The 25,760-nt window shown below is 41.8% G+C and overlaps 1 protein-coding gene across 3 annotated transcripts in view; it reads left to right on the top strand.

Moving 5' to 3' along the window:
* The window catches only part of LOC124721650, a 169,427-nt gene that overhangs the window by 75,342 nt on the left and 68,325 nt on the right, over positions 1 to 25,760 (top strand). For all 3 annotated transcript variants that reach the window (XM_047246714.1, XM_047246715.1, XM_047246716.1), the window contains one exon: positions 17,166 to 17,448. In XM_047246714.1, coding sequence (XP_047102670.1) covers positions 17,166 to 17,448 — 283 coding nt within the window. The remainder of the gene's footprint in view (positions 1 to 17,165; positions 17,449 to 25,760) is intronic.

Genomic DNA, 25,760 nt, shown 5'->3' with positions numbered 1-25,760 from the left:
GCACTGTGCTTGAGCCTCTGCGTCGGAGACCTACACCCCAACCTTTTGCACCCTCGAACGGAGGATGGAAAAGAAAGTCCTCCCGTTTGCTACACGCCACAGTGAACCCTATAACGCCCTATTTACGGAGTGGGAGCTTCTCAGTGCCCTTGCACATTGCCCCAGCATAGCTCCTGCGCCAGATCGGATCCAGTCAGATGATTAAACATCTCTCATCTGACTACAAGTGACATCTCCTCGTCATCTTCAACCAGATCTGGTGCAGTGGTGTCGTTCATTGCGGTGGTGGGAAAGCAACCTCATTCCGGTGCTTAAACTCGGTAAAAACCTGCTTGATGTGGATAACTATCAGCCCATCAGCCTCACCAACGTTCTTTGTAAGCTGCTGGAACGTATGGTGTGTCAGCGGTTGGGTTGGGTCCTGGAGTCAAGTGGCCTACTGGCTCCGTGTCAGGGCGCCTTCTGCCAGGGTCGTTCTACCACTGATAATCTTGTCCCTCTCGAGTCTGCCATCCGAACAGCCTTTTCCAGACGCCTACACTTGATTGCTGTCTTTTTTGGTTTACGAAAAGCATATGATACCACGTGGTGACATCATATCTTTGCCATATTATACAAGTGGGGGTCTCAGAGGCCCGCTCCCGATTTTTATCCACAATTTCCTGTCGCTTTGTACTTTACATGTCCAAGTTGGTGCCTCCCATAGTCTCCCCCCCCCCCCCCCCCCCCCCCCCACCTTTCATATCCAGGAGAATGGGGTCCCGCAGTGCTTCGTATTGAGTGTATCTCTATTTTTAGTGGCCATTAATGGTATAACAGCAGCTGTAGGGCCCTCCATCTCACTTTCTCTGTATGCATTTCGTACTGCTCCACCAGTACTGGTATTGCTGAGCGTTACTTACAGGGTGCCGTCCGCGAGGTGCAGCCATGAGCTCTAGCCCATGGTTTCAAGTTTTTGACGTTGTACCATTCATCTGGAACCAGAACTTTACTTTAATGATGATCCGCTCACCGTAGTGAAGACACAAAGGTTCTTAGGACTGGTTTTCAGAGCCCAATTGACTTGACCTCCTTACCTCAGCTTAAGCGGAAGTACTGGCAGCACCTCAATGCCCTCCGCTACCTGAGCAACACCATCTGGGGTGCAGATCACTCTACAGAGCTCTACAGAGCCCTTTTTCAATCCCGCCTTGACTATCGGAGTGTGGTTTATGGTTTGGCGGCACCCTCAGTATTGCATTTACTTGACCCATTGCACCACTGTGGCATAAACCTAGCGACAGGAGCTTTTAGGACGAGTCCAGTGACCAGTGTCCTGGTGGAGGCTGGAGCCCCTCCATTGCAGGTTAGGTGTGCGCAATTGCTCTCCAGTTATGTTACACACGTTTGTAGTCCTCCTGCGCATGCGAAATACCGTCTTCTTTTCACGCCCACGGCAGTTCATCTCCCTCATCGGCGACCCAGATCAGGGCTTACAATTGCAGTTCATGTGCAATCCCTTCTCTCTGAACTGGTGTCTATGCCTTACCACCTGTACTTGAGGTTCATTTACAAACACCTCCATGGTGTACACCTAGGCCTCGGCTTTGCCTGGACTTTTTACATGGCCTTAAGGACTCGGTTAACACTGCAACTCTCCGCTGCCACTTCCTCTCAATCCTCGACGTGTACTGGGGCCATGAAGTGGTTTATACCGATGGCTCAATGGCTGATGGTCACATCGGCTTTGCCTATGTTCATGGAGGACATATAGAACAGCACTCCTTACCAGATGGCTGCAGTGTTTTCACTACAGAGCTGGCGGCCATATCTCGTGCTCTGGAGCACATCTGCGCATGCCAAGGCGAGTCATTTCTCCTGTGTACTGACTCCTTGAGCAGCCTACAAGCTATCGACCAGTGCTACCCTTGTCATCCTTTGGTAGCAACCATCCAGGAGTCCATCTATGCCCTGGAACGGTCCAGTCAGTCAGTGGTGTTTGTCTGGATCCCAGGTCACGTCGGAATCTCAGGCAATGAACTTGCCTACAGGCTCACCAAATACGCTACACAGAAACCGCTTATGGAGATCGGCTTCTCTGAAACTGACCTGCGTTCAGTATTATGCCGTAAGGTTTTGAGGCTTTGGGAGACGGAATGGCATAACCTCAGTATGCACAACAAACTGCGGGGTCATTAAGAAAACTACAAATGTGTGGAAGACCTTCGTGAGTGCCTCTCACAGGGACTCTATGGTTCTGTCGGCTCTGCATTGGCCACACGTGGCTGATGCATGGTTACCTCATCTGTAGTGAGGACTCACCTCGGTGTCACTGTGGCTCACGAATGATGGTCGTCCATCTCTTGCTGGACTGCCCACTTTAACTTTCCCACACCCTACCTTCGGTGTTGGCTGACAATGCCTCAACAGATGATTTAGTTTTGCCTTCTATTCGTGAGGGTGAGTTCTATCATTTGCTCTAAGTTATAGCACATGTCCTTTGTCCCTGTGTATCCCTCACCCTAGTGCTTTCAGGGTGGAGGTTTTAATGTGTTGCAGAGTGGCTGGCTTTTCATTTTTATCCTCATGGTCAGCCAGCCGTGGTAACATGCTTTCTTGTTTTAACTTCTTTTGCCTGTTTCTGGTGCCTTTGTGGTTTTCTTGTCCTCTTTTGTCCATTTAAGTGTGTGTTGCCCTTCAGTCATTGTTGTGGTTTTTCCTTTCATTCTGTTTTGTGTTGTAAGTCTCATTGTCTTATTCTCACCCTTTTGGCATTTTTTTCCCTTTGGAACAAGGGACCAGTGACCTCGTGGTTTGCCCCCCCCCCCCCCCCCCCTTTTTTAAACCAACCAACCAACGTTCACTCCAGCACATTCTGTACATTACCAAGAAGACAAATTGGTTTCTAGGATTTTGGCATTTTTCAGGATAATCACTTTTCTCTCAAATATCTAGTGTTCCCTGTCAGAAATGTGCATTATAGAGAGGCACAGATATTAGGTTGGTGCATAAGTTTGTAGCACTTCAGTTTTGAGTATTGGTATTCCAGTTGCTGTGTGTTCGTTCTCTCTCTCTCTCTCTCTCTCTCTCTCTCTCTCTCTCTCTCTCTGTCTCTCTCTCTCTTTGTTTACATATTCACATTTTGTGAATGAAGCTGCGGAAACTAGAAAATTGAGTGCCAAATATAGAAATCTGAATGCCTTTGTGGCGTGATCATCATCATTTGAATGCATTAATCCACAATGATACGCATCAGTGTACTTGAGAACTGGCAGATGTGATGAACTGTGATCATTCCACCATCATGCGACATTTGCATAAAATGGGGAAGGTTCGAAAAAATCAGGCGAAAGGGTACCACATGCTCCAAGCCAAAATCACAGGAATCATTGGGCAGCCCTATGTGCATCTCTGCTTGCTCATCATCACTTGGTTCATGAACAACACTGACCTCCTGTCTTGTATCGTTAGTACTGGTAGCAAGAAATGTTGTCTTTATGCTGACATCAGGAAAAGAAATGAATGGTTGACACCAAACAAAGCAGCATCTCCCCATACAAGGACATGAGCACATCCATAAAAGATAATGTTAGGCATCTGGTGGAACAATGACACTGCGTTGTACTATGAATAAGTTCCCTGAGATGTAGTCCTCACTGCTGACATTTATTGTCAATAAAAGAGATACCTTGCAGATGCAATAAAAGTATAGTGACCAGGAAGGCTGTGTGAAGTGCTGTTACTTCACGACAACACCACACGAATTCTGCTAGACTGACATAAAACACTATATAGCAGTTGGGTGTGAAGTCATTCTGCACCCACCTTTCTCAGCTGATCTTGTGCTCTCAGATTTTCACCTTTTCTGCGCTTTATAAAACAATCTGCAAGGAACTAATTTCTGGCTGGCTGAAAAGTGCTCCGAATATGGTTCTAAAAGTTCTTCACCTCAAAACCACATGGTTTCTAGAGTAACGGAATTGAAAAGTTACCCTGGCCTTGGCAGACTGATGTAAATAGTGAAGGGGAATGCATTATTGGTGACTAAAGTCTCTGTTATATGTATCTGTTGTTAATTAAACTTAAAAGTGCTCAAAAGAGGAAGGGCTGCTGGACCTGATGGGATACCAGTTCGATTTTACACAGAGTATGCGAAGGAACTTGCCCCCCTTCTTGCAGCGGTGTACCGTAGGTCTCTAGAAGAGCGTAGTGTTCCAAAGGATTGGAAAAGGGCACAGGTCATCCCCATTTTCAAGGGACGTCGAACAGATGTGCAGAACTATAGACCTATATCTCTAACGTCGATCAGTTGTAGAATTTTTGAACACATATTATGTTCGAGTATAATGACTTTTCTGGAGACTAGAAATCTACTCTGTAGGAATCAGCATGGGTTTCAAAAAAGACGGTTGTGTGAAACCCAGCTCGCGCTATTTGTCCACGAGACTCAGAGGACCATAGACTTGGGTTCTCAGGTAGATGCCATGTTTGTTGACTTCCGCAAGGCGTTCGATACAGTTCCCCACAGTCGTTTAATGAACAAAGTAAGAGCATATGGACTATCAGACCAATTGTGTGATTGGATTGAAGAGTTCCTAGATAACAGAATGCAACATGTCATTCTCAATGGAGAGAAGTCTTCCGAAGTAAGAGTGATTTCAGGTGTGCCGCAGGGGAGTGTCATAGGACCGTTGCTATTCACAATATACATAAATGACCTTGTGGATGACATCGGAAGTTCACTGAGGCTTTTTGCAGATGATGCTGTGGTGTATCGAGAGGTTGTAGCAATGGAAAATTGTACTGAAATGCAGGAGGATCTGCGGCGAATTGACGCATGGTGCAGGGAATGGCAATTGAATCTCAATGTAGACAAGTGTAATGTGCTGCGAATGCATAGAAAGATAGATCCTTTATCATTTAGCTACAGAATAGCAGGTCAGCAACTGGAAGCAGTTAATTCCATAAATTATCTGGGAGTACGCATTAGGAGTGATTTAAAATGGAATGAATCAATAAAGTTGATCGTCGGTAAAGCAGATGCCAGACTGAGATTCATTGGAAGAATCCTAAGGAAATGCAATCCGAAAACAAAGGAAGTAGGTTACAGTACGCTTGTTCGCCCACTGCTTGAATACTGCTCGGCAGTGTGGGATCCGTACCAGATAGGGTTGATAGAAGAGATAGAGAAGATCCAACGGAGAGCAGCGTGCTTCGTTACAGGACCATTTAGTAATCGCGAAAGCATTACGGAGATGATAGATAAACTCCAGTGGAAGACTCTTCAGGAGAGACGCTCAGTAGCTTGGTACAGGCTTTTGTTAAAGTTTCGAGAACATACCTTCACCGAAGAGTCAAGCAGTATATTGCTCCCTCCTACGTATACCTCACGAAGAGACCATGAGGATAAAATCAGAGAGATTAGAGCCCACACAGAAGCATACCGACAATCCTTCTTTCCACGAACGATACGAGACTGGAATAGAAGGGAGAACCAATAGAGGTACTCAGGGTACCCTCCGCCACACACTGTCAGGTGGCTTGCGGAGTATGGATGTAGATGTAGATGTATGAAAAAAAATTACGTGAGTCGTGTGCTTCGGTAGCTCAGATGGTAGAGCACTTGCCCGCGAAAGGCAAAGGTCCCGAGTTCGAGTCTCGGTCGGGCACACAGTTTTAATTTGCCAGGAAGTTTCATATCAGCGCACACTCTGCTGCAGAGTGAAAATCTCATTCTGGAAGTTTCAAAAATTACGAACTTGTCCACCAACGCAATGTAAGCTTTTATGAATATATATGAAGGGCATGCAGAAATTCAACAGGGATGTCATCAGGACCAGGTGATTTATTCCTTTTCAATTTAAATACACCCGCTACCAATGTTCTTTAGAGTATGCTGCAGAAGTTTTGCTGGGAAGCCCTTATTTGTCCTCCATACAGTCCTGATCTTGCCATTTGTGATATCCATATTTTTGGAGCCCAGGAAAAACATATTCATGGCTGTCTATTTGCTTCGGGTGAAGAGGTGTACTTGGGTACACTCATGGATCTGTAGACATCTGCAAACATTTTTCCATGAAGACAATGACTCTTTTGTGTCTCAGTGGGATAAATGTATTAACAGCTATGGTGATTACTTTGCAATACTTAATAAACAGTTTACTTACTTTCTTTCCATCTGTCTTGTTTTCATTAGACTGCTCCTTATAGATTCTGTACTACAAGTTGGTTCCAGCTCTCCATACTTGCTTGTCAGAGCCAGTCTTAAAGTTGTTGCTTAAGGTCCCTGTATTTGCCCAGTCTGTGGACTCTTTCTTTTGCAGTGCCATCTTTGTGGTGGAGTCTTCTTGCTCCTTTTGTGTTTTGTTCTCAGTCTTTGGAGACCATTAGCCCATGATACTTTTGAACTTCAGCAAAGGCATTTATGAGTGGTCTTACACTTTTCATAGACTCTTGTCTTCTTGAAAATTTCTGTGCACGTTGTCATCTATGTCCACTGGAAGTGAGCCGCAGAAAATAAACCTTAGATGGTGTCAATCAGCTTTCGTTATTTTGTATTATGTCTTTAACACATTGAATGCATTCCAGTTATACGTTAGAGTTCATTTCTAGAGGGATCAACTGTAAAGGTTATGACTTTGTGGCCACTTGGGGTGATAGCTCTTTCAACTTTACAGGTTCAGAACTTACTGACCACATGTTTGTTAACTGCTCTTTCATTTAAATTGGGCTTTGCCCCAGCCCTCACATCACATGTGGGAGGATTTCCACTTCTGTTTGCCACTTTCATATTTAATATCATTATGGCTTCTTGTAGTATTATGAATCTTTCATCCTGCACTGAACTAAATCATAATGATAACCTAGCATTCTTATCCATGGTGTAGATTAGTGGCTTACTTTGGCAAAGTTGCCTAATCTCTTTAAATTTGTCTACATATCCCTCTCTGGTGTTGCTGAACTGGAAATACATTGAGATACAAATTAAATTTCATGTGATTGTTGGAAGCCCCCACACAAATTACTTGTTAATTGCAACATTGTGCAATTTCTGTAGTTGAGATGTTCTTATTACGTATGAAAGTGTCTGTCGTTGGATTTTGACTACCAGTATGTATGATGACTTTATCTGTGACTGGCATTCCAGGGTTTTTTTCCACTTATTGTATATGGGTCGCTGTAAGCATAAAATATTGAATTTCATTTCCTCAGCTATTTTTCTAGTTTCGTGCCTATTGTCCTGACTTCCCTCATAATTTAGCTGGGTTATTTTTAAAACATTTTGTCCATTTATGGGTGGTATTTGTGACTGCGGCAATGTGGCTACCATTGCCAAAGTGAGATGCTATTTTACCCTGCACTGTAACAAATTGCTTGCACAGCTCCTTAGTAACCCTTGTGCTGCTTAATAATTTTACATCAGCTCTTTTCATGTAGGTTTTATTCTATTAAAGTCATACAGTGCTGTCTGTCCTGTCCCCTTCCTTTTCCAGTAGTTGGTGTGGCTGCATTGGGATTACACTTTGTATGTTCGTTGTATTTATTAGTGCGGCCCGATATCTCATTAAATTGAAGTCGGGTCCTTCTTTTGATGGAGTGTTCCTGTACCTTTTTTTCAGTGCCCAACATATGCTTCCAGATAAGGTAAATGTTACGCAGGTTCCAGTCACTTTTGTCTCAGTTTTGAAAGGCATTCTTCCAACAGCTCTAGTATAACCTTAGTTCTCTCTCTCTCTCTCTCTCTCTCTCTCTCTCTCTCTCTCTCTCTCTCTCTCCTGCCCTCCCCCCTCCCCCGCCCCCCGACATCTCATTCCTCAATGCAGATTTCTGCTGCCTACACATTAGGACTTATCGTCTCTTCACTCTGTTGTTAGGTATTATTAGTCTTTTACCAATAACTGATGCGTAGAAAAGTCTGCCCAGGAGTATCTCATGTGTAGGACAATCATTTTGAATTGTAGTAGACAACTACTTCTTCTCAAACATTATATATGTGTTTGGCTTTGTATGCGCTTTCCACAATCTACATGTTATGCTTGTCTTCCCGACGATGAGCACAATTAATTTCAGCCATGCTGCAGTTCTTTGACACATGAATATAATCCTGACATTTATTACAGTTGTTCATAGCTACATGAGCCATCAAAATTGTGGCTTTGAAGCCGACTTATACCTTTTTTCTTGTTGAGACTTTTCTTGTGTCAGGTTCTACCTCTACTATGTGATGAGCTATTTTTCTTTTGTTTTGTCCAGTCTTAAATTTTGGAATAAATATACTGATATCCAAAATTAAAGCAGCAAACTGAAATGTTGCAAGGCTAAATCTATTTTGCCACAAAACAGTATATATAGGTGATAGTGAAGTAGAAACAACGTAAAGAATACAGAAAATAAACAACTGCAACAGGCATAGAGGTAGACAATCATGTTCTTTGTTTTATCCAACTTGTCAGATTTACACACACATTCAGACAAGTGGTTAATGTGCTCAGTATGTTGTGTGACCACCTCTGGCAGCAATACAGGCCTGACAACGACGAGGCATGCTATAAATGTCATCGGTCTCATGGTGAGGCGATAACACCCGTTCTTCCTGCAGAGCTGCTAGCAAGTCGTGGAGACTGGTTGGTGGAGGATAATGTGATGTAATGCATCTCCCTAGTGCATCCCAGACATGCTTTGTGGGATTCAAATTGGAAGAGCGAGCAGGCCACACTGTGCATGCAGTATCTTCGGTTTCCAAGGAAATGATCAACCACCTGTGCTCTTGGAGGTACAAAGTTAGGAACCAAAGCTCCTCGCAACAATTGCACATGAGGTCCTAAGATCTCATCGCAATACGTGACAGTTAAACCTTGCTGATTCACCCATACAGTTTCCTGAAGAGGTGTTGGACGGTCAACGTAATCCCTGCCCACACCAGGGATTCTCCTCGATATTGGTCTGTTCCTCAATGTTTGAGTCCCGAAATCGTGTTCCGCATTCACTCCAGATGCAAATCCATCAGGAATTGCTCTCCAGACAACATTGGGACTCATCTGGGCCAAGAACATTGGCCCACTGTTCAACTATCCAAGTGGTATGTTGACGACTCCACTAAGACGTTCTCTTCAGTGAAGACGCGTCAGGTATACATAAAATACAATAAACACCACTCTGCTGAAGCCTTCTGTATACTGTTTGCTGCGATACAACACTTCCATTGGATGCTGCGAGGTCAAATGCCATTTGCTGTACATTACTAAGGCAGTACCGTCCTGCCCTTACAGCCAAAAATTGTCCTCTCTTTCTGATGACACACGTATTTTGGCCTTGCCCTGGTCTTTGGGATACAGTTTTGTTCTCTATAAACTATCGCCATATCTGAGAAACAACGGAACGATTCACTTTAGGCCATCACGCTACATCAGTTTCTGACTGTCCTACTTCCATCCTTCCTATGGCCCTCCATTGCAAAGTCTGGTAGACATCTTCTCTGTGCTATGCTACACCATCTGTGGCTGTGCACATGGCGATTGTTAATGGTTGGACCATCCGGCAAACACTACTCCGTTTGAGAGGTGCCCTGATGCCGCCATTGGCATGGTTGATCATTGGCCAAGAAGCCATCTTCTGTGCAGAACGCAATTGTACGGGCATCTGTTGACAGTTTGTATGATTATATTGTGAATTAAGCACAGGCTGGGGAAATTGAGGTTTGTTGCTTTAATTTTGGACACCAATGTGGTAAGTCAGAATGATCATTCTAAAGTCTCCTTCTTCAAAGTTTTGCTCTTAATGATCTCTCCATTGCTGCACCTACAATTCTGAATGGACATTGTACATAGTAATGGAAATTTGTTTTTTGTGGTAGTTAATAAGTGAATCTAATTTGCTCAAAAGTTTCATCAATGATGATCATGTTCTTTAGGTCGGTCCCTCTCACTCTCTCTCACTCTCACTCTCACTCTCACTCCCCCTCTCCCTCCCTCCCCCCGTCACATTATTTACCATGAGAAAATCCAGGATAGTGGCTCTGTGAAGGCAGGGCCTACCTCCCCCCCAAAGCACATCACCAGCTGCAAAAGCAGGGCTGGATGCCTGTAACCACACAGTACACACCGAAGAAACCATTGATACTGCTGACCCCTGGAGTCTGTCCCGTTGTCAATGACACTGCATCACATTTGTAACACAAGGACGGGCTTCTTCCACAGCTAACTGGCTTCATCAAGCAAATATTTCATTTTATCTTTAGACACTCTCACTATTTCCCAAGTTCAGTTGATTGTAGTAGAGCAACACACTCTGCAGAGGACTGCTTGCTAATGATTTTTCTTCATATACTATTTCATAATCAAAGGCACTGGACCTTAGAATTATTTGAGTTGCTGATGGGCGTTTGTGTTAATAGTTCCCTGTTACATAGATTTTATTGCTTTTTTTTTCATTTGAATCTTATAATGAGATGATTAAGGATAAACGGTAATTTAATTGCATTCGAAGTTGAATTCCATACTAGTGCAGAATGTGAATGTAGTTGGTTTTGGTTTACCTGAGGTTTGTGTAATGTTGGTGAAAAAAATTCCAGCATTTTCTCTTTTGATGATTGAGTTACGATGGATAGTTCAGTTTTACTTACCTTGAAAACATAGTAATGCAATTCACTTTTCTTTTGGTCACAGGTATGTGCCAGCAATCCTGATTAAGATTGAAATCTCCATGACACAGAACTATAGCATTCTGCTAAAGGAAAGTGGCACAGCTCATTGATGAAATGTGCCATTTTGTGCCATTGCTTCCGCTTTATCAATGGGCTGCACCATTTTGTTTTGGCTTCTCATGTGGCGTACTGTGGTGCAAAGATTCCGATGTTTACCAGAGCTGCAGGCATGTACCTTAAAAATAATTCTGACAATCTATTCTGGAAAATTGCATCCCCATATTGTATGGGTGCTTCAGAGCACAGTCACTTTTGTATAACTTGTGTGCAATTGACAAACTGTTTGTGCTACAATGATAATTTTATTGATATTTCCTGACCAGCAAATGTAAATAGCATTAATTTTTTTGTTGTAGATTTTCCTGGGAGATATTCATTATTTCAAATAATTTTATTCATAATGGTTGCCAAATGTCAGGTTCTTTTAAATGGGATATCTGGATGAAGTCAGTTATAATATGAAGAGAAAAAGATGGGGCATGTCAATGTCTCAAGACCACAAAAGAAAGGTTTCACGTGCATGAACTCTAAAATGATAGACTTAAGATTGCCAAATGCTGTTTTGTTAGTTGAACATGTCTAAACAAATGTGTCTCCTATGTCTTTAGACATACCCTGCTGAATTTGAGAGTTGCTTGTAAATAAAGCTGCATAAAAATGGATAGAATGCCAAAGTTCAGTGGGAGAGTTGGTGACATAAACCTGTAAGATTAACAGGTTACAGGTTCTCAAATTTACCTGCAGAATGTCACAACAGTATCTCCAGATAAGACTCTTCCAGTATTGCCAATAAGAAGGCTAAGAACAACACTGTCTTTATTTATCCTTGGCAGATCACAACATTTTGGAACTGTAGCTTTAAACCATTAATAGTTCATTTGGGAGCAGACTTTCTTCAGAGTATACCAATGGGGTAATTAATGAACAGTGACAACTTGGTACAATGTGTGAACCGGTGTGTAGCAGTTTATCATTTACAACTTGCAGCAACTTAGTTGTCCAGTGACAGCAGAGGAAGCTCTTGGCCAAAACATCTTGTTTAAATTGGGCAACACAAATTAGATAGTTGTGTATTAGCAGATAGTTACTGCAGGCAACAACACAAAGGGGATTGGATGGCAATATTTGTTAATGAATGTCTTAGTTAAAAAGCAATACACTAAAGAAGGAACAACTGAAATGACTGGGATTGCGGTCCACATAAACACTCAAGTGGGTTAGTTAAACATAAAGTTATTGGAATGTACTGCCCACCAGATACTGATGTATCTATCTTGATAGACTTAATAGGTCAATTATGGAAATAGACCCTGGTGATCTTGGTATAGTTAGAGACCTAAATATTGGTACAAACTCCTGTAGTATAACCTACATGAAACTAACATATATTAAATGCATATAATCTCATAAGTGTAGTGAGCTCTGCCACTAGAGTAACAGTCAAGTTCCAGTAATTTTATTTATGAAGATGGTATCTGTTCCCGAAAGAACAGATACCATTGATGTCCGTGCAGCTTCTCTAGAATGAAATGATAATTAAATTGAAACTCTTAGCTGCCAACAGGTGTTGTTGATATGCATCAATGGGGACAGCTGAAAATGTCTCCTGACCGGGACTCGAACCCGACTTCTCCTGCTCGAGTCCCGGTGGGGGCGCACATTTTCAGCTGTCCCCATTGATGTATATCAACAACACCTGTCGGCAGCCAAGGGTTTTGATTTAATTATTTCAGTCTAGAGAAGCTGCATGGTCATCAATGGTATCAGTTCTTTCGGGAACAGATACCATCTTCATATAGTTAAAGGCTACCCGGCCATTGACCATCTTCCGTGCGAATGCGTGCGCTTTGTCCCAACTCTTACAGGACTTATCAGCTTAGTCTGGTGCGAGTAATGAGTGAATGGGCAAATATCTGTTAGGAACGCTACGAATGTAGGTTGTGGACAGTTGGGAATGTGGGTATCGAACAGTGTCGAAAACGTTCTGGAAATTTAAAAATATGGAATCAATTTGACATCCCTGTCGGTAGCACCCATTACTTCATGAGTATAAAGAGCTAGTTGTGTTTAAGAAGAATGATATTGTCTGAATCCATGCTGACTATGTCACAATATAAATTCAGTTCTTTGAGGTAATTCGTAATGTTCGAATACAGTGTATGTTCCAAAACCCTAGTGTAAATCAACGTTAGTGATATGGGCCTATAATTCAGCGGATTACTCCTACTTCCATTTTTGGGTATTGATGTGACTTGAGCAATTCTCCAGTCTTTAGGTATGGATCTTTCTATGAGTGAGCAGTTGTATATAGTTCCTAAATATGAACTGTTGTGTCAGCATATTGTGAAAGGAACCTGACTGACTGGTATACAATCTGTACCAGAGGCCTTGCCTTTATTAAGTGATTTAATCTGCTTTGTTACACGGAGGATATCTACTTCTATGTTTCTCATCTCGGCAGTTGTTCTTGATTGGAATTCAGGAATATTTACTTCAGCTTGTCTGGGGAAGGAGTTTTGGAAAACCACGTTTAATAACACTGCTTTAATGGTACTGTCATCAGTGACTTCACCATTGTTATCGGGCAGTGAAAGTATTGATTGCGTCTCGCCACTGGTGTGCTTTATGTATGACCAGATTCTCTGGATTTTCTGCTAGATTCCGAGACAGTGTTTCATTGCAGAAGTTATTAAGAGCATCTCACATTGAAGCACGCACTGTATTTCGAACTTCTGCATAACTTTGCCAATCTTGGAGATTTTGGGTTCTTTTAAATTTGGCATGCTTTTTTCATTGCATCTGCAACAGCGATCTAACCTGTTTTGTGTAACATGTGGGATTAGTAGCATCACTTATTAATTTATGTGGTATTTATCTCTCAATGGCGATCAATACTATCTCTTTGAAATCATTCCACATCTTTTCTATGCTTACATGATCAGTTCGGAAGGAGTGAAAACTGTCTCTTAAAAAGACGTTAAGAGCATTTTTATCAGCTTTTTTAAATATCTGTACTTTGCTGCTTCTTGATGGTTGTAGGTGTTATCGTATTCGGCATAGCAGCAACTGCTCTGTGGTCGCTGGTCCCTGTATTTGTCACAATACTCCTTATTTGTCCAGGATTATTTGTTGCTAAGAGGTCAAGTATGCTTTTGCAACCATTTGCGCTCCGAGTGGGCTCATGAACTAATTGTTCAAGATAATTCTCTGAAAAAGCATTCAGTACAATTTAGGACGACATTTTATATCTGCTGCCGGCTTTAAATGTATAATTTTTCCAGCATATCAAGGGTAGATTGAAGTCACTACAGACTATAATTGTATGAGTGGGGTACCTATTTGAAATAAGACTCAAGTTTTCTTTGAAGTGTTCAGCAACTATATCTTCTGAGTTGGGGGAGTGGGGGGGGGGGGGCGTTGGTAAAACGATCCAATTAATAGTTCAGTCAAGTATAACCTCTGCCCATACTATTTCGCAGGAACTTTCTACTTCAATTTCACTACAAGGTAAACTACTTTTGACAGCAATAAATACTCCACCACCAACTGTATGTAATCAATCCTTTCTGAACACTGTTAGATCATTTGAAAAAATTTCGGCTGAACTTATTTCTGGCTTTAGCCAGCTTTCTGTACCCGTAACTATTTGAACTTCAGTGCTTTCTATTATGGCTTGGCGCTCTGGTTCCGTCCCAACACAGCTACGACAATTTCCAACTACAATACTGATAGTTTCTACAACTACCTTACTGTGTTTTACCTGCACCCTTTTAGACAAACGCTCTTTCTGTGGTTTCTTGACACCCTCTGACCAGTCCCTTGCACACAGCCCCTGCTACCCATGTAGCCACTTCCTGTGTGTGGTGGACTCCTGACCTATTAAGCAGAACCTGGAAACCCACCACCCGATGGCGCAAGTCAAAGAATCTGCAGCCTACATGGTCACAGAACTGCCTGAGACTCTGATTCAGACCCTCAACTTGGCTCTGCTTCAAAGGACCACAGTCGATTCTGTTGACGATGCTGCAGATGGTGAGCACTGCCTTTATCTCGCAAGCAAAACTGGCAATCCTTACCGTTTCCGCTAGCCGCCCGAAACCAGAGAGAATCTCTGCCGATCCAAAGTGACACGTGTTATTGGTACTGAGATGAGGCACCACCTGAAGTTGGCTGCACCCTGTACTCTTCATGGCATCTGGAAATGACCTTTCCACATCCGGAGTGACTGCCCCCCCCCCCCCCCCTCTTTGAAATCACATGCCCAGCCGTCTGCCACCTGCACTCCTAGCTAGCCCACAGTTGGCTCCTCTCTCTCTCTCTCTCTCTCTCTCTCTCTCTCTCTCTCTCTCTCTCTCTCTCTCTCTCGTGCCGCTAGGGGCTTTCGCCCCACTTCCTCCTTGCCTTTCGCCTCTCTGCATCCCTCACCCCACCCTACCCTGCACCCCCACCTCACCCCAGTACACTCACCGTAGACCAGGGGTAGGCAACCACAAAGCCTTCACGATCTAGACCGTGGGTGAGAAAAGAGTTGGCAGTTGACTGAGCTCAGTGTAAGGAGGCGCACGCTCGCGCGCCTGTGTGCGTGCGTGCGTATATTTAAACTTGTTTCTCCTACAAGCATGAGAAATGAGTTTCATTCTGAAAGCTAGCAAAGCAAAGCTATGTATGATGCAGCGCTTCTGCATTTCGGCAAGTTGTCTCCTTTATTCCTAAATTGTTTATTATTCTCTACTAGAACTTCCCATTCATGATTTCTCAATGTAGAGAAACAAATAACCAGTGGTGAAGCTCTTCAAAGGTGTTTGAGGTTTAGCTTACCCAAAAATTCAAAGAAAACATACAATGAGAGTTAGAATAAAACAATGTATTGAAAACAGTGTACATTTGTGTTAATACAGTTTAGATCTATTAATTGCAATTAACTAGTGCGTGACCTGTAAGTTATGACTCCTTTTGTATTAAATTTGGTGTAGTAACCACAGGTGACAAAGACTGGGATGCAGGGTCATTCAGCGGTGCTTCTGACTTGCTTAGCATTTTTAATAAAAGTCAATCATTTTCCTACTTTGCCTTCAAAAAGAAATATTTTTCTTTCTCTACGCTTTTCAACACAAAATTGCATGTGATACTAATACATGTAACACTGAAATCAAGAAGACTATCAGTTTGTTAAAGGATATGAGATCAGAAAGAACTGTGACCTCATGTATCGAAAGCTGTAACGGGAAATTTCACTGTTAAATAAGTGTTGTTGAGTGTGCCTTCCAATCTCTTAAGATATTATGAGGTTGTAGATGACATGATAGTGCAAATGGAAATATGTTTTGGATGTCTCTAGAATATTCAGTTTATAGAGTTGCTTGATGAGAAGCAGTTTGGGAATTGTAAATAAATTTCCCCAACTGTCAAACTGAAGGACCTTGTCACAACTTACCCATTTTTCAACAAAGAACAACTAGAAAACGAGTTGGGGAACATTTATAGTGACAAACAAAAATATTTGCCAACTGCTGACCATTAAATTCATTAATTTGTCGCCTTCTTTCTGCTTTTATGGTCCTTCACTTTACATTAACCTTGAACAGAAAAGATTGTCTTCCCTGTTGTCTATCTCAAATAACATTTCACTCATATTGACTTGTGTAATTGCAGCATCTTACTTACAAATCTGAGAAAATTGTGAGTATATGGTGATTTTGTTCATTGTTTTCATCACAACGTTACATTTACAAAAATGTTTATTTATGGGTTACTACCATTAAAAAAAAAAAAATTACATGAATCACTAAATTTCAGTTTCTTAGGTTTTTGAGGTTGTGGTTAATTTTCCTTAAAAATACGGAGAGTTCTTTTTGTAGGACAACCGCAACTGTTCATGTCCTTTTTCACAAAATGAATAGAATGCAACAGTTGTTGAACTGATATTATTTTATTGTTTACAGCGGGTTTTAAAATCATAAAAATTCCATCTTCTGGATACAGTGGAACTATGGAAACAATATGTTACAATAAGTTCTAATTCCAAAATTAAAATGTAACAGGCAAATAAGTGGACATTACTCACCTAAAGTGTAGATGAACTAAGGTTTTGTTCCGCCCTATGTCACCTGTTTGGATAAAAGCTTCGTGTCCCACCCTATAAAACAGGGAACCTATGAAGTCACCAAAATGAAGAAAAAATCCAGTAGAAAACCTCTTATCAACAGAAACACGAAACACCCAGAAATCATAGAGGAAGCGGAACACATTGACATTTGTTTACTTTGTTATAGGGGTATTCTGGAAGATAGTTTTCTATAATTCTGAAACCGGTTGAAAGAAATAAAATGTTTTTGGTTCAACAATTGTTGCAGTTTTTTCATTTTGTTAAAGATGTAATTAGGGTATTTAATTCAGTAAAATAAGAAATCATTTACTGCTTGTATGCAGTTTTCATGGAATTCTGAAAGTGATACGTTTGTTTTCTTGCCGATATTTTCTCCAGGTGTTCAGCGACAGTAATGCCTCCCTTGATTCATCAGCTGGACTGAATCCTATTACACATTCAACACCTGTCCTGCGAAAAGATTTACTCAGAACATCTGCTCTGTGTAGTGAAGCAAAAATTTCACCTCTCTTGCCAGTAGTTCCTGTGTTAGGCAACTCTGCTGTTACTGTAACCCAGAAACTGAGGCCTGTAAGGGCTCCATCACAGCAAGAACAGAAGAAAGGACCTTTAAAAGCTATTGTACCCGTTGTCAGCATGACAAGAACTACTAAAAAGGGAGGTAAGGTGGCAGTAGTTATCTGTAATTTGTAGTGTTGCATAATACTTTATTGGTGCAATTTTGTAGTAGTAGTAGTAGTAGTAGTAGTAGTAGTAGAAGCACATCTACACACATTGAACATAGTTTTGCGTCCCCCTGTTCCCAGAACTCCTGAAGATAGACCTTTTCTGTGGATATTGTATCACAGACACAGTCCCTTTGACTGGTCAGAGATGTCACTAAACTCAGCCAAAGATGTAAACAGCCATGCATGAGCAGCACCTATTAGACGGAGGGAGTCTGTCAGCTGATCAGTTCGTGATTCCATCAGGAAAGAGGTACACGACTTGTGTTGTCTGTAGTTCAACTATGCCTAGATGGTCAATACCGTGGTTCAATAGCGTCCGCATTGTTACTTTGTGCCAGGAAGGGCTCTCAGCAAGGGAAGTGTCCAGGCATCTCAGAGTGAACCAAAGTGATGTTGTTCTGTCATGGAGGAGCTACAGAGAGACAGGAACTGTCGATGACATGCCTCGCTCAGGTCGCCCAAGGGCTACTACTGCAGCGGTTAACCACTACCTATGGATTAGGGCTCGGAGGAACCCCAACAGCTATGCCACCACATTGAATAATGCTTTTCGTGCAGCCACGGGACGTCATGTTAAGACTCAAAATGTGTGCAATAGGCTGCATGATGCACAACTTCACTGCTAATGTCCAAGACGAGGTCCATCTTTGCAACGACGACACCATGCAGCGCGGTACAGATGGGCTCGACAATATGCTGAATGGACCGCTCAAGATTGGCATCATGTTCTCTTGACTGATGAGTGTCTCATTTGCCTTCCACCAGACAATCAACGAACATGTGTTTGGAGGCAACCTGGTCAGGCTAAATGCCTTAGACACACTGTCGAGCGAAGGCAGCAAGGTGGAAGTTCCCTGCTGTTTTGGGGTGGCATTATGTGGGGCTGGCGTATGCCACTGGTGGTCATGGAAGCTGCTGTGACAGCTGTACGATACGTGAATGCCACCCTGCGACCGATAGTGTAACCATATCGGCAGCATCCTGGTGAGGTATTCGTCTTCATGGACGACAATTCACACCCCCATAGTGCACATCTTGAGAATGACTTCCTTCAGGATAATGACATTGTTCAACTAGAGTGACCGGCATGTTCTCCAGACATGAACTCTATCGAACTTGCCTGGGATAGATTGAAAAGGGCTGTTTATGGATGATGTGACCCACCAACCACTCTTGAGGTATCTATGCCAAATTGCTGTTGAGGATTGAGACAGTCTGGACCAACAGCGCCTTTATGAACTTGTGGATAATATACCACAATAAGTACAGGCACGCATAAACCCAAGAGGATGTGCTACTGGGTATTAGAGGTACTGGTGCGTGCAGCAATCTGGACCAGCACCTCTGAAGGTCTCGCTGCATGGTGATACAACATGCAGTGTGTTGTTTTCATGAGCAATAAAAAAAAAGGGTGGAAATGATGTTTCTGTTACTCTCTGCACCAATTTTCTGTACAGGTTCCGGAACTCTCGGAACAGAGGTGATGCCAAAACTGTTTTTTATGTGTGTATTTGATATTAACTGTAATGATAAGCATGCTGTTTTTATGGTCATGAATGTGTTAGCTGTGTAAATGTGTCCACTGACCTACTGCAGTATCCAAGTTATAGCCGTTCAGTGGATCATGAAATCTAGAAAAATCTAAAGTTTCAAAGTATGTAGTGTAATTTTGTATTCAACAAATTTTGTTTTGCAAAGTACACAAATAATGTTTGTATTTATAAAGATAATAAATAATACGTAATATTTTATACAAATTTCAACTTGCTGCTAAAAAATTCACTTTCACAAATATTTTTGCATATTCCATTGTCTTTGTTTGAATACTGCACCGTTCCCCTCCCATTTGAATTTAAATTTAATATTAGCTCCAGAATAAAATTAAATATTTGAGGAATTAGTCCATAGCATTTATAAATCTATCGAAAAAAACTGTTTCAATTGCGACTGTGTATTTCATTCTGTGTTGTAATTTCAGCGCCTACACAATTTTTAGGCATGTGAATGAACTGAAGTTCTTTTTTGAGGGAACTTCAGTGTGCTTGAAAATTGCATAAATGATAAAATTAAAATAAATGGCCATAGACTGAACATATTTTCCAAAGAATGAAAGTAAATGCATAATTTAAGTTAATCAATGCGATACCTCTTAGATGCTGTAGCAGTTAAAATACGTATGTGGTCTGGAGACCCTGAGGAGTCTAAGTGTGTGGGTTGAGCAAGATCCGCACTATTAGTCTTTCTGGATACATGGCCTCAGTAAAATATTCACAGCTTTAGATGTGATAGGAAGTGAATGTTTCTAATATGTGCTAAATTAGGTGTCTTGTTTATGGGATCTTGCACTCCATAACTGATAAGTTTGTGTTACGTACATGGTTCAATAAGCCTTATTACTTCAGTAAAGAAACAATTACATTCCTGTTTGTGTTCGTATGTACTTGCTCTCTGATGCTCATCAAACACTGATGAGCCAAAACATTATGACCACTGCCCACCACAACGCTGGATGCCGCCTGGTGGCATTGTGGCTGTATCGTGTGGTAATGGAAGCCTGTAAGCAGAGCAGGCTCGGACCAGGGATCATCCTAGTGAATATGTGGGTTGCAAATCGGAAAATCCATTGAGATAAGTGACTTTGGAAAAGGGTGAAGCTGGTCGAATGTCCACATGCTACTGTTATGAGCATCTGTGGAAAGGGGTAGGACAGTGAAACTACCACTAGGGGCTGAATGGTTGAATGTCCATGACCCTTTGCAGAATGTGTGGTTTGGAGGCTTGTCTGCTCTGTAAAGTAATATTGATGGCGATCTGTGGCATCTCTGCCGAAAGAGCACAATTTTGGTGCACGCACAAGTGTTTCAGAGCACACCGTTCATTGCACATTGTTGAACACGGAGCCCCACAGCAGACCACCCCTACATGTTGACGCAACGGCATAGTCAGTTTACAATTCAACCGTCAATCAGCGGAAACGTGTCATCTCTTGGGATGAATCACATTTTTGCTACACTAGGTCAATGGTCAATTCCACAAACACTGCCATCGAGGTGAACAGCAGCTCAAAACATGCAGCATGCCTGGGACACAGGCTGTTGGGAGCAGTATTATGCTATGAGAAACATTCTGCTACACATGCAAGGGAGCATTGGTAGTATTTGAAGAGACACTGACAGCTGTGAACCATTTACATCCTTTCATTGTTGATGTCTTCCCCGAGAACGATATCATCTTTCAGCAGTGTAACTGTCCGTGTCTCAGAGCCAGAACTGTGATACAGTGGTTTCAGGAGCATTATAGTTGGTGTCTGGCCAACCAAATTGACCTGGAACCAATCTGGGTCGCTGTATGGTGCCATGACTGTGGAAGCAAATCAGAGGATATTTATTTACGCAAATTACATGACATGCATAGACATCTAATGGCATGTACCTCCGTAAGTGTACCAGCAAACTGCTGAATCTCTGATATGTTGAATCAGTGATGTATTTCATTCCAAAGACGGACCAACAAGTTATTAAGCAGGTGGTTATAATGTTTTGGCTATCAGTGTTGAGACAAATGTGAATTGGACTGCTTATGGTACTATGAACACATCTGTAGTAACCCTCTCGTCAACAGCCAAAAAATAATCTGTTTTGGTGTCACAGTTTAGTTAGTTCCTTGTTCTCCATATATCAGTTCAAAGATGTATCGAAATTATGTGGAAATAGTCAATTTACAGGATATCTGTAAAAGATTATTAGAACATTAGTGAAAAATTATTTTTCGGTCCTACTCATGGAGTTACACTTAAGTTCTTGGTTTTTCTTTTTTTCTTCTACTGTTTTAAATATATATGTCATTTTCTTCTCATATTGTGAGGGATTATTTGTGATGAATTCCATTAGTTAAAATGGGGTACTCCTCACGATAAGTAGGTGAGGTATTGGCGCCCCTTGGTTACATGTCAGGAGGGTAACAAGTTGCTTACCTAGGTTTCTACCAACTTTTATTGTTTTTTTCTTCAGTGTGTCTTGCTAGATTGGTTAAGATGTGTGCCTGCTATTTGCAGGCGCAAGAGTAGCCGGCTGCAGTTTGTGAACAGTTGCACGTGGTTTTGGCTGCTACCAGTCGCCTTCAGGCTACTGCCTTGAGGTGTAGCAGTGGCGGAGATTCTGAAATGTCACACAGGACACCTCAAGTGTTGCTTGGTTTGCCCAAGGGCTTTACTGCCAAGACGCCGTCGAGTGTACCTTAAGTGGTGGACACGCAGGGTGAGTGGGAGGTAGTAATGCGTTCGCGTCACTAGACTGAGGGCTAGTGTGGAGGCTGGTGTTATGGCCTCACCTATTCACCCTGAGTGTACAGGTGGCCGTTCCTTCAGCAGGATCTGAGCAGGAACACATGGGCAGGGATTTGCTAGTTATAGGGAGCTCCAATGTTAGGTGCGTTATGTAGCCCCATAGGAAGATAGTGTTCAGGGCTGGAAAGAAAGCCAATGTGCAGTTGGTATGTCTGCTGGGGGGCCTTATCTGAGATGTGGAGGTGGCCTTGCCTGCGACTTTCAAGTGTACAGGGGGTAGTCATGTGCAAATTGTGGCTCATGACAGTGCCAACGATGCCTGTCACACGGGTTCTGAGGTCATCCTTAGTTCTTAGAGGCAGCTGGTGGAGGTGGTGAATACTGCTGGCCTCGCACGTGAGGTACAAGCAGAGCTCACAATTTGCAGCATGCTTCCCAGAGTTGATCAGGGTCCTTTGGTTTGGAGCCAAGTGGAGGGTCTCTACCAGAGGCTTCGTGCTATATGTGACTGTCTTGGCTACAGATTTCTGGACCTGTGATATCAGGTAGGGATTTGTAAGACTCGGCTTGATAGGTCAGGGGTGCAATACATGAAGGAAGCTCCTACTCAGGTAGCAGAGTACTTGTGGGATGCGTATGGGGATTTTTTCAGCTAGGCAGTAGTCTCAGGCACTCTTATGAACATTCACTAGTTGATATGCATATAGGGAAATCAGACCGTGTTCAGAGCAAAGACAGCTCAACAGTAAAAATTTTATCAGTAAATTGCCGAAGTATTCATAAGAAAGTTCCCGAATTTTCTGCCCTCCAGGAAAGTTCTTAACCTCAAATTATTCTGGGGACGGAGATCTGGCTAAGACCCAAAATAAAAAGTTCCAAGATATTTAGCAAGTCTTGAAATGTTTATCGGAAAGACGGATTAAACGCTGTAGGAGGGTGAGTGTTCATTGCAGTCGACAAAAATCTTCTCTACTGAGGTTGAAATTGAATGCGATAGTGAAGTTATGCACAACAGGATAACAGGTGTAGGTGAAACCAAGTCAATTGTTGGGTATTTTTACTGACCACCTGGCTCAGCTATCAGTTCTAGAGTCATTCAAAGAAAGTCTGTGGTCAGTTGCGCATAAATACTCAATCATAAAATATTAGTTGGTGATGACTTTAACCTACCGAGTATAGACTGGGACATGTATGGATTGATTGCAGGGGGTACAGAGAGACAATCTTGTGAAGTACTTTTGAACACATTTCCGAAAACTGTCTTGAGAAACTAGTTCGACAGCCCACACGCAATGGAAGTTTCTTGGCCCTTGTAGCTAAAAGCAGAATGGACCTTATCGATGGTGTCAGTATACATATGGGGACTAGTGATCATGACGTCGTCATAGCAACTATGGTAACGAAAGTTAATAAGTCAGTCAAGAGGGCTAGGAGAGTGTGCAAGTGCGACCTATTCTTGAGTACTACTCGAGTGTTTGGAATCTGCGCCAGATTCGATTGAAAGAAGACATCCAAGCAATTCAGAGACGATCTGTTAGATTTGTCACCAGCAGGTTTGATCAGCACGCAAGTGTTGTGTATATGCCTTGCAACTTCAAATGGGAATCTCTGCAGAGAAGACGACATTCATTTCGAAGAACACTACTGAGGAAGTCCAGAAATCCGGCATTTAAAGCTTACTGCAGAAAGATTCTATTGCCAACATACATTTCGCATAGGGACCACAGAGATAAGATACTAGAAATTAGGCCCCTTACGGGGCCATATAGACAGTTATTTTTCCCTCGCTCTGTCTGCAAGTGCAACAGAAAGAGAAATGACTAGTTGTGGTAAAGGGTACTTGCGGAGTGTGTATGTAAATGTAGAAATCTAGGCATCAAGTCCCGGTCTGCCACAAATTTTTGTCGTTGTCATTCCATTAGACAGCTGATGGTTGCCCATATTTACAAATGTGAATACATTTCATGTATATGCGAACTACATTGATGGGAAAAAATTGCTACACCAAAAAATAATTAATGTAGAGGAATACATTTGTCTGAGTAACATAGTCATGTGATTAACATTCCAAGGTCACAGGTTAATGTAAGCACAAATAAGCCATTGCAAATGTGAAATGCTGGTACATTAATACCTGGTGTGACTGGTATAAAATATGAATAAACATTATATTTCAGATATAGAAGCATGTGTACTAACTTTAGTTTGTTACACAACTTGTTCTTGGTGTTGCGAATTTGTTTTTCCCCATCAATGTTGTCGTGTTGCAAATAATATCAAGTTCTTATTACAATGATGGCACTGGGAGGTCTTGGAACACCCTCTGTATGCACCAAACGTGAGTACTTGTGACTTCCACCTGTTCCCAAAGTTGGAGGAACACCTCCAAGTCTGCCGATTTCCTCATGTGGTATCTGTAATCCACACAATAGGGCATTCCGTTGCTGTCATAAACAGAGAAAGCCTTGCCAATAGTCCACAATGGTTTTCTGATGCTTGCCAAAAGGTGGGTGACTACATAGAAGGAATGTAATGCAATTGCACTTGTGAGTTAAATATTGTGTTCTATCAATATTGCCACTACTTTATTTACAGTCCTTGTATGTAACAAATGAGGCTGCCCTTAGTTGTGCATCCAGTCACATTTCTTGATGAGGCAGTATGTAGCCTATTTACTAACAGTAGTAAACAAACAGTAACTTTAAACCTACTTATAAAGTACCAATTCTTGCATAAAATATAAGTACATCTTTTGATAAGATAGAGAAGCAGAAGTGCATGATTATCATGGTAGCAGTACAATCATCATTGCTAGTGATTCAAGCAGTGTTCTTCAGGTATCAGAATTCACTAACCACAGACATTGTACAACCTGTGAAATAATGACAAAAACTGTTGTCTGTATTCCAATTTAGTATTCATAAAAATGTATAGAAAAGAATGGAACCTTTTAGGTATGAAATAATTATTTCTGCTTGCCTAATTAAATGTTCATAGAAAGGCTGCACAACTGATCCTGGAGCTACCACTCATTGTTTAATCAAATTGAGTAATTAATGCAGATATGGACTGGCTTTAAAAACCTCATGATATAGTACCTGTGTGTTTAAATTATTTTAACCCTTTCACCGCTGTGTGTGTGTGTGTGTGTGTGTGTGTGTGTGTGTGTGTGTGTGTGTGTGTGTGTGCATATATAGGGAAATCGGACCATGTTCAGAGCAAAGACAGCTCGACTGTAAAAAATTTTATCCTGCTACACTGTTCCGCAGGTGTTGTGGACATGTATACATGCGATACTTGGAGTTTCCTACAGTATTATGAACATATGAATGCATTTTGAGCTGCTGACCTCTCCCTGCTGCAGCCTAGTTACTTCCATATCTCAGTGAATAAAAATGTTGCAAGTATTTATCATATGACGTATGCGCCTCATTGTGTGCTATCATTTGCAAAAAACCTCGTTTCAATAGCTTGAATCATTTGAGATATGATGATTTTTATGACCTCATGATATGCAACGTGCAAGGATGTGAATCGGCATGTCGCGCAACTGTCCTTCAGGTATAAAACTTAATAACTGGAGAATGAAATGAGATATTCTTTTGCTCTTGATATTAAATGAAATTTTGATATCTCATCTACATTTCATTCACTGCAATGTATGAGTAGAAATCAACCCTACACAAAGTTCATGGAGTGAATTTTGACGTCTGCAAACTCTTTAAAATCTTGTGCAATGTTTTACTTAATTTGGTACAGTGCAGTAAGTATGACAGATAATGAAAAGAAATTCAATTGTTTATCAAGTGAAGGTATTGGACTATAAAATGTGCAAAAATCAGGTTTTTCATTTAATACATTTTTAAAAACCAGATAAGTATATCATATTGGCTGGAATACCATTTTTTGGCACAGGCATCAGAATTTGGTGAGCAGTGCAGCCATAAAAAAGCCACCTCA

Source organism: Schistocerca piceifrons, chromosome X, assembly GCF_021461385.2.
Source record: "Schistocerca piceifrons isolate TAMUIC-IGC-003096 chromosome X, iqSchPice1.1, whole genome shotgun sequence".
NCBI classification, from domain to species: domain Eukaryota; kingdom Metazoa; phylum Arthropoda; class Insecta; order Orthoptera; family Acrididae; genus Schistocerca; species Schistocerca piceifrons.
This window is presented reverse-complemented; position numbering and strand designations above follow the sequence as displayed.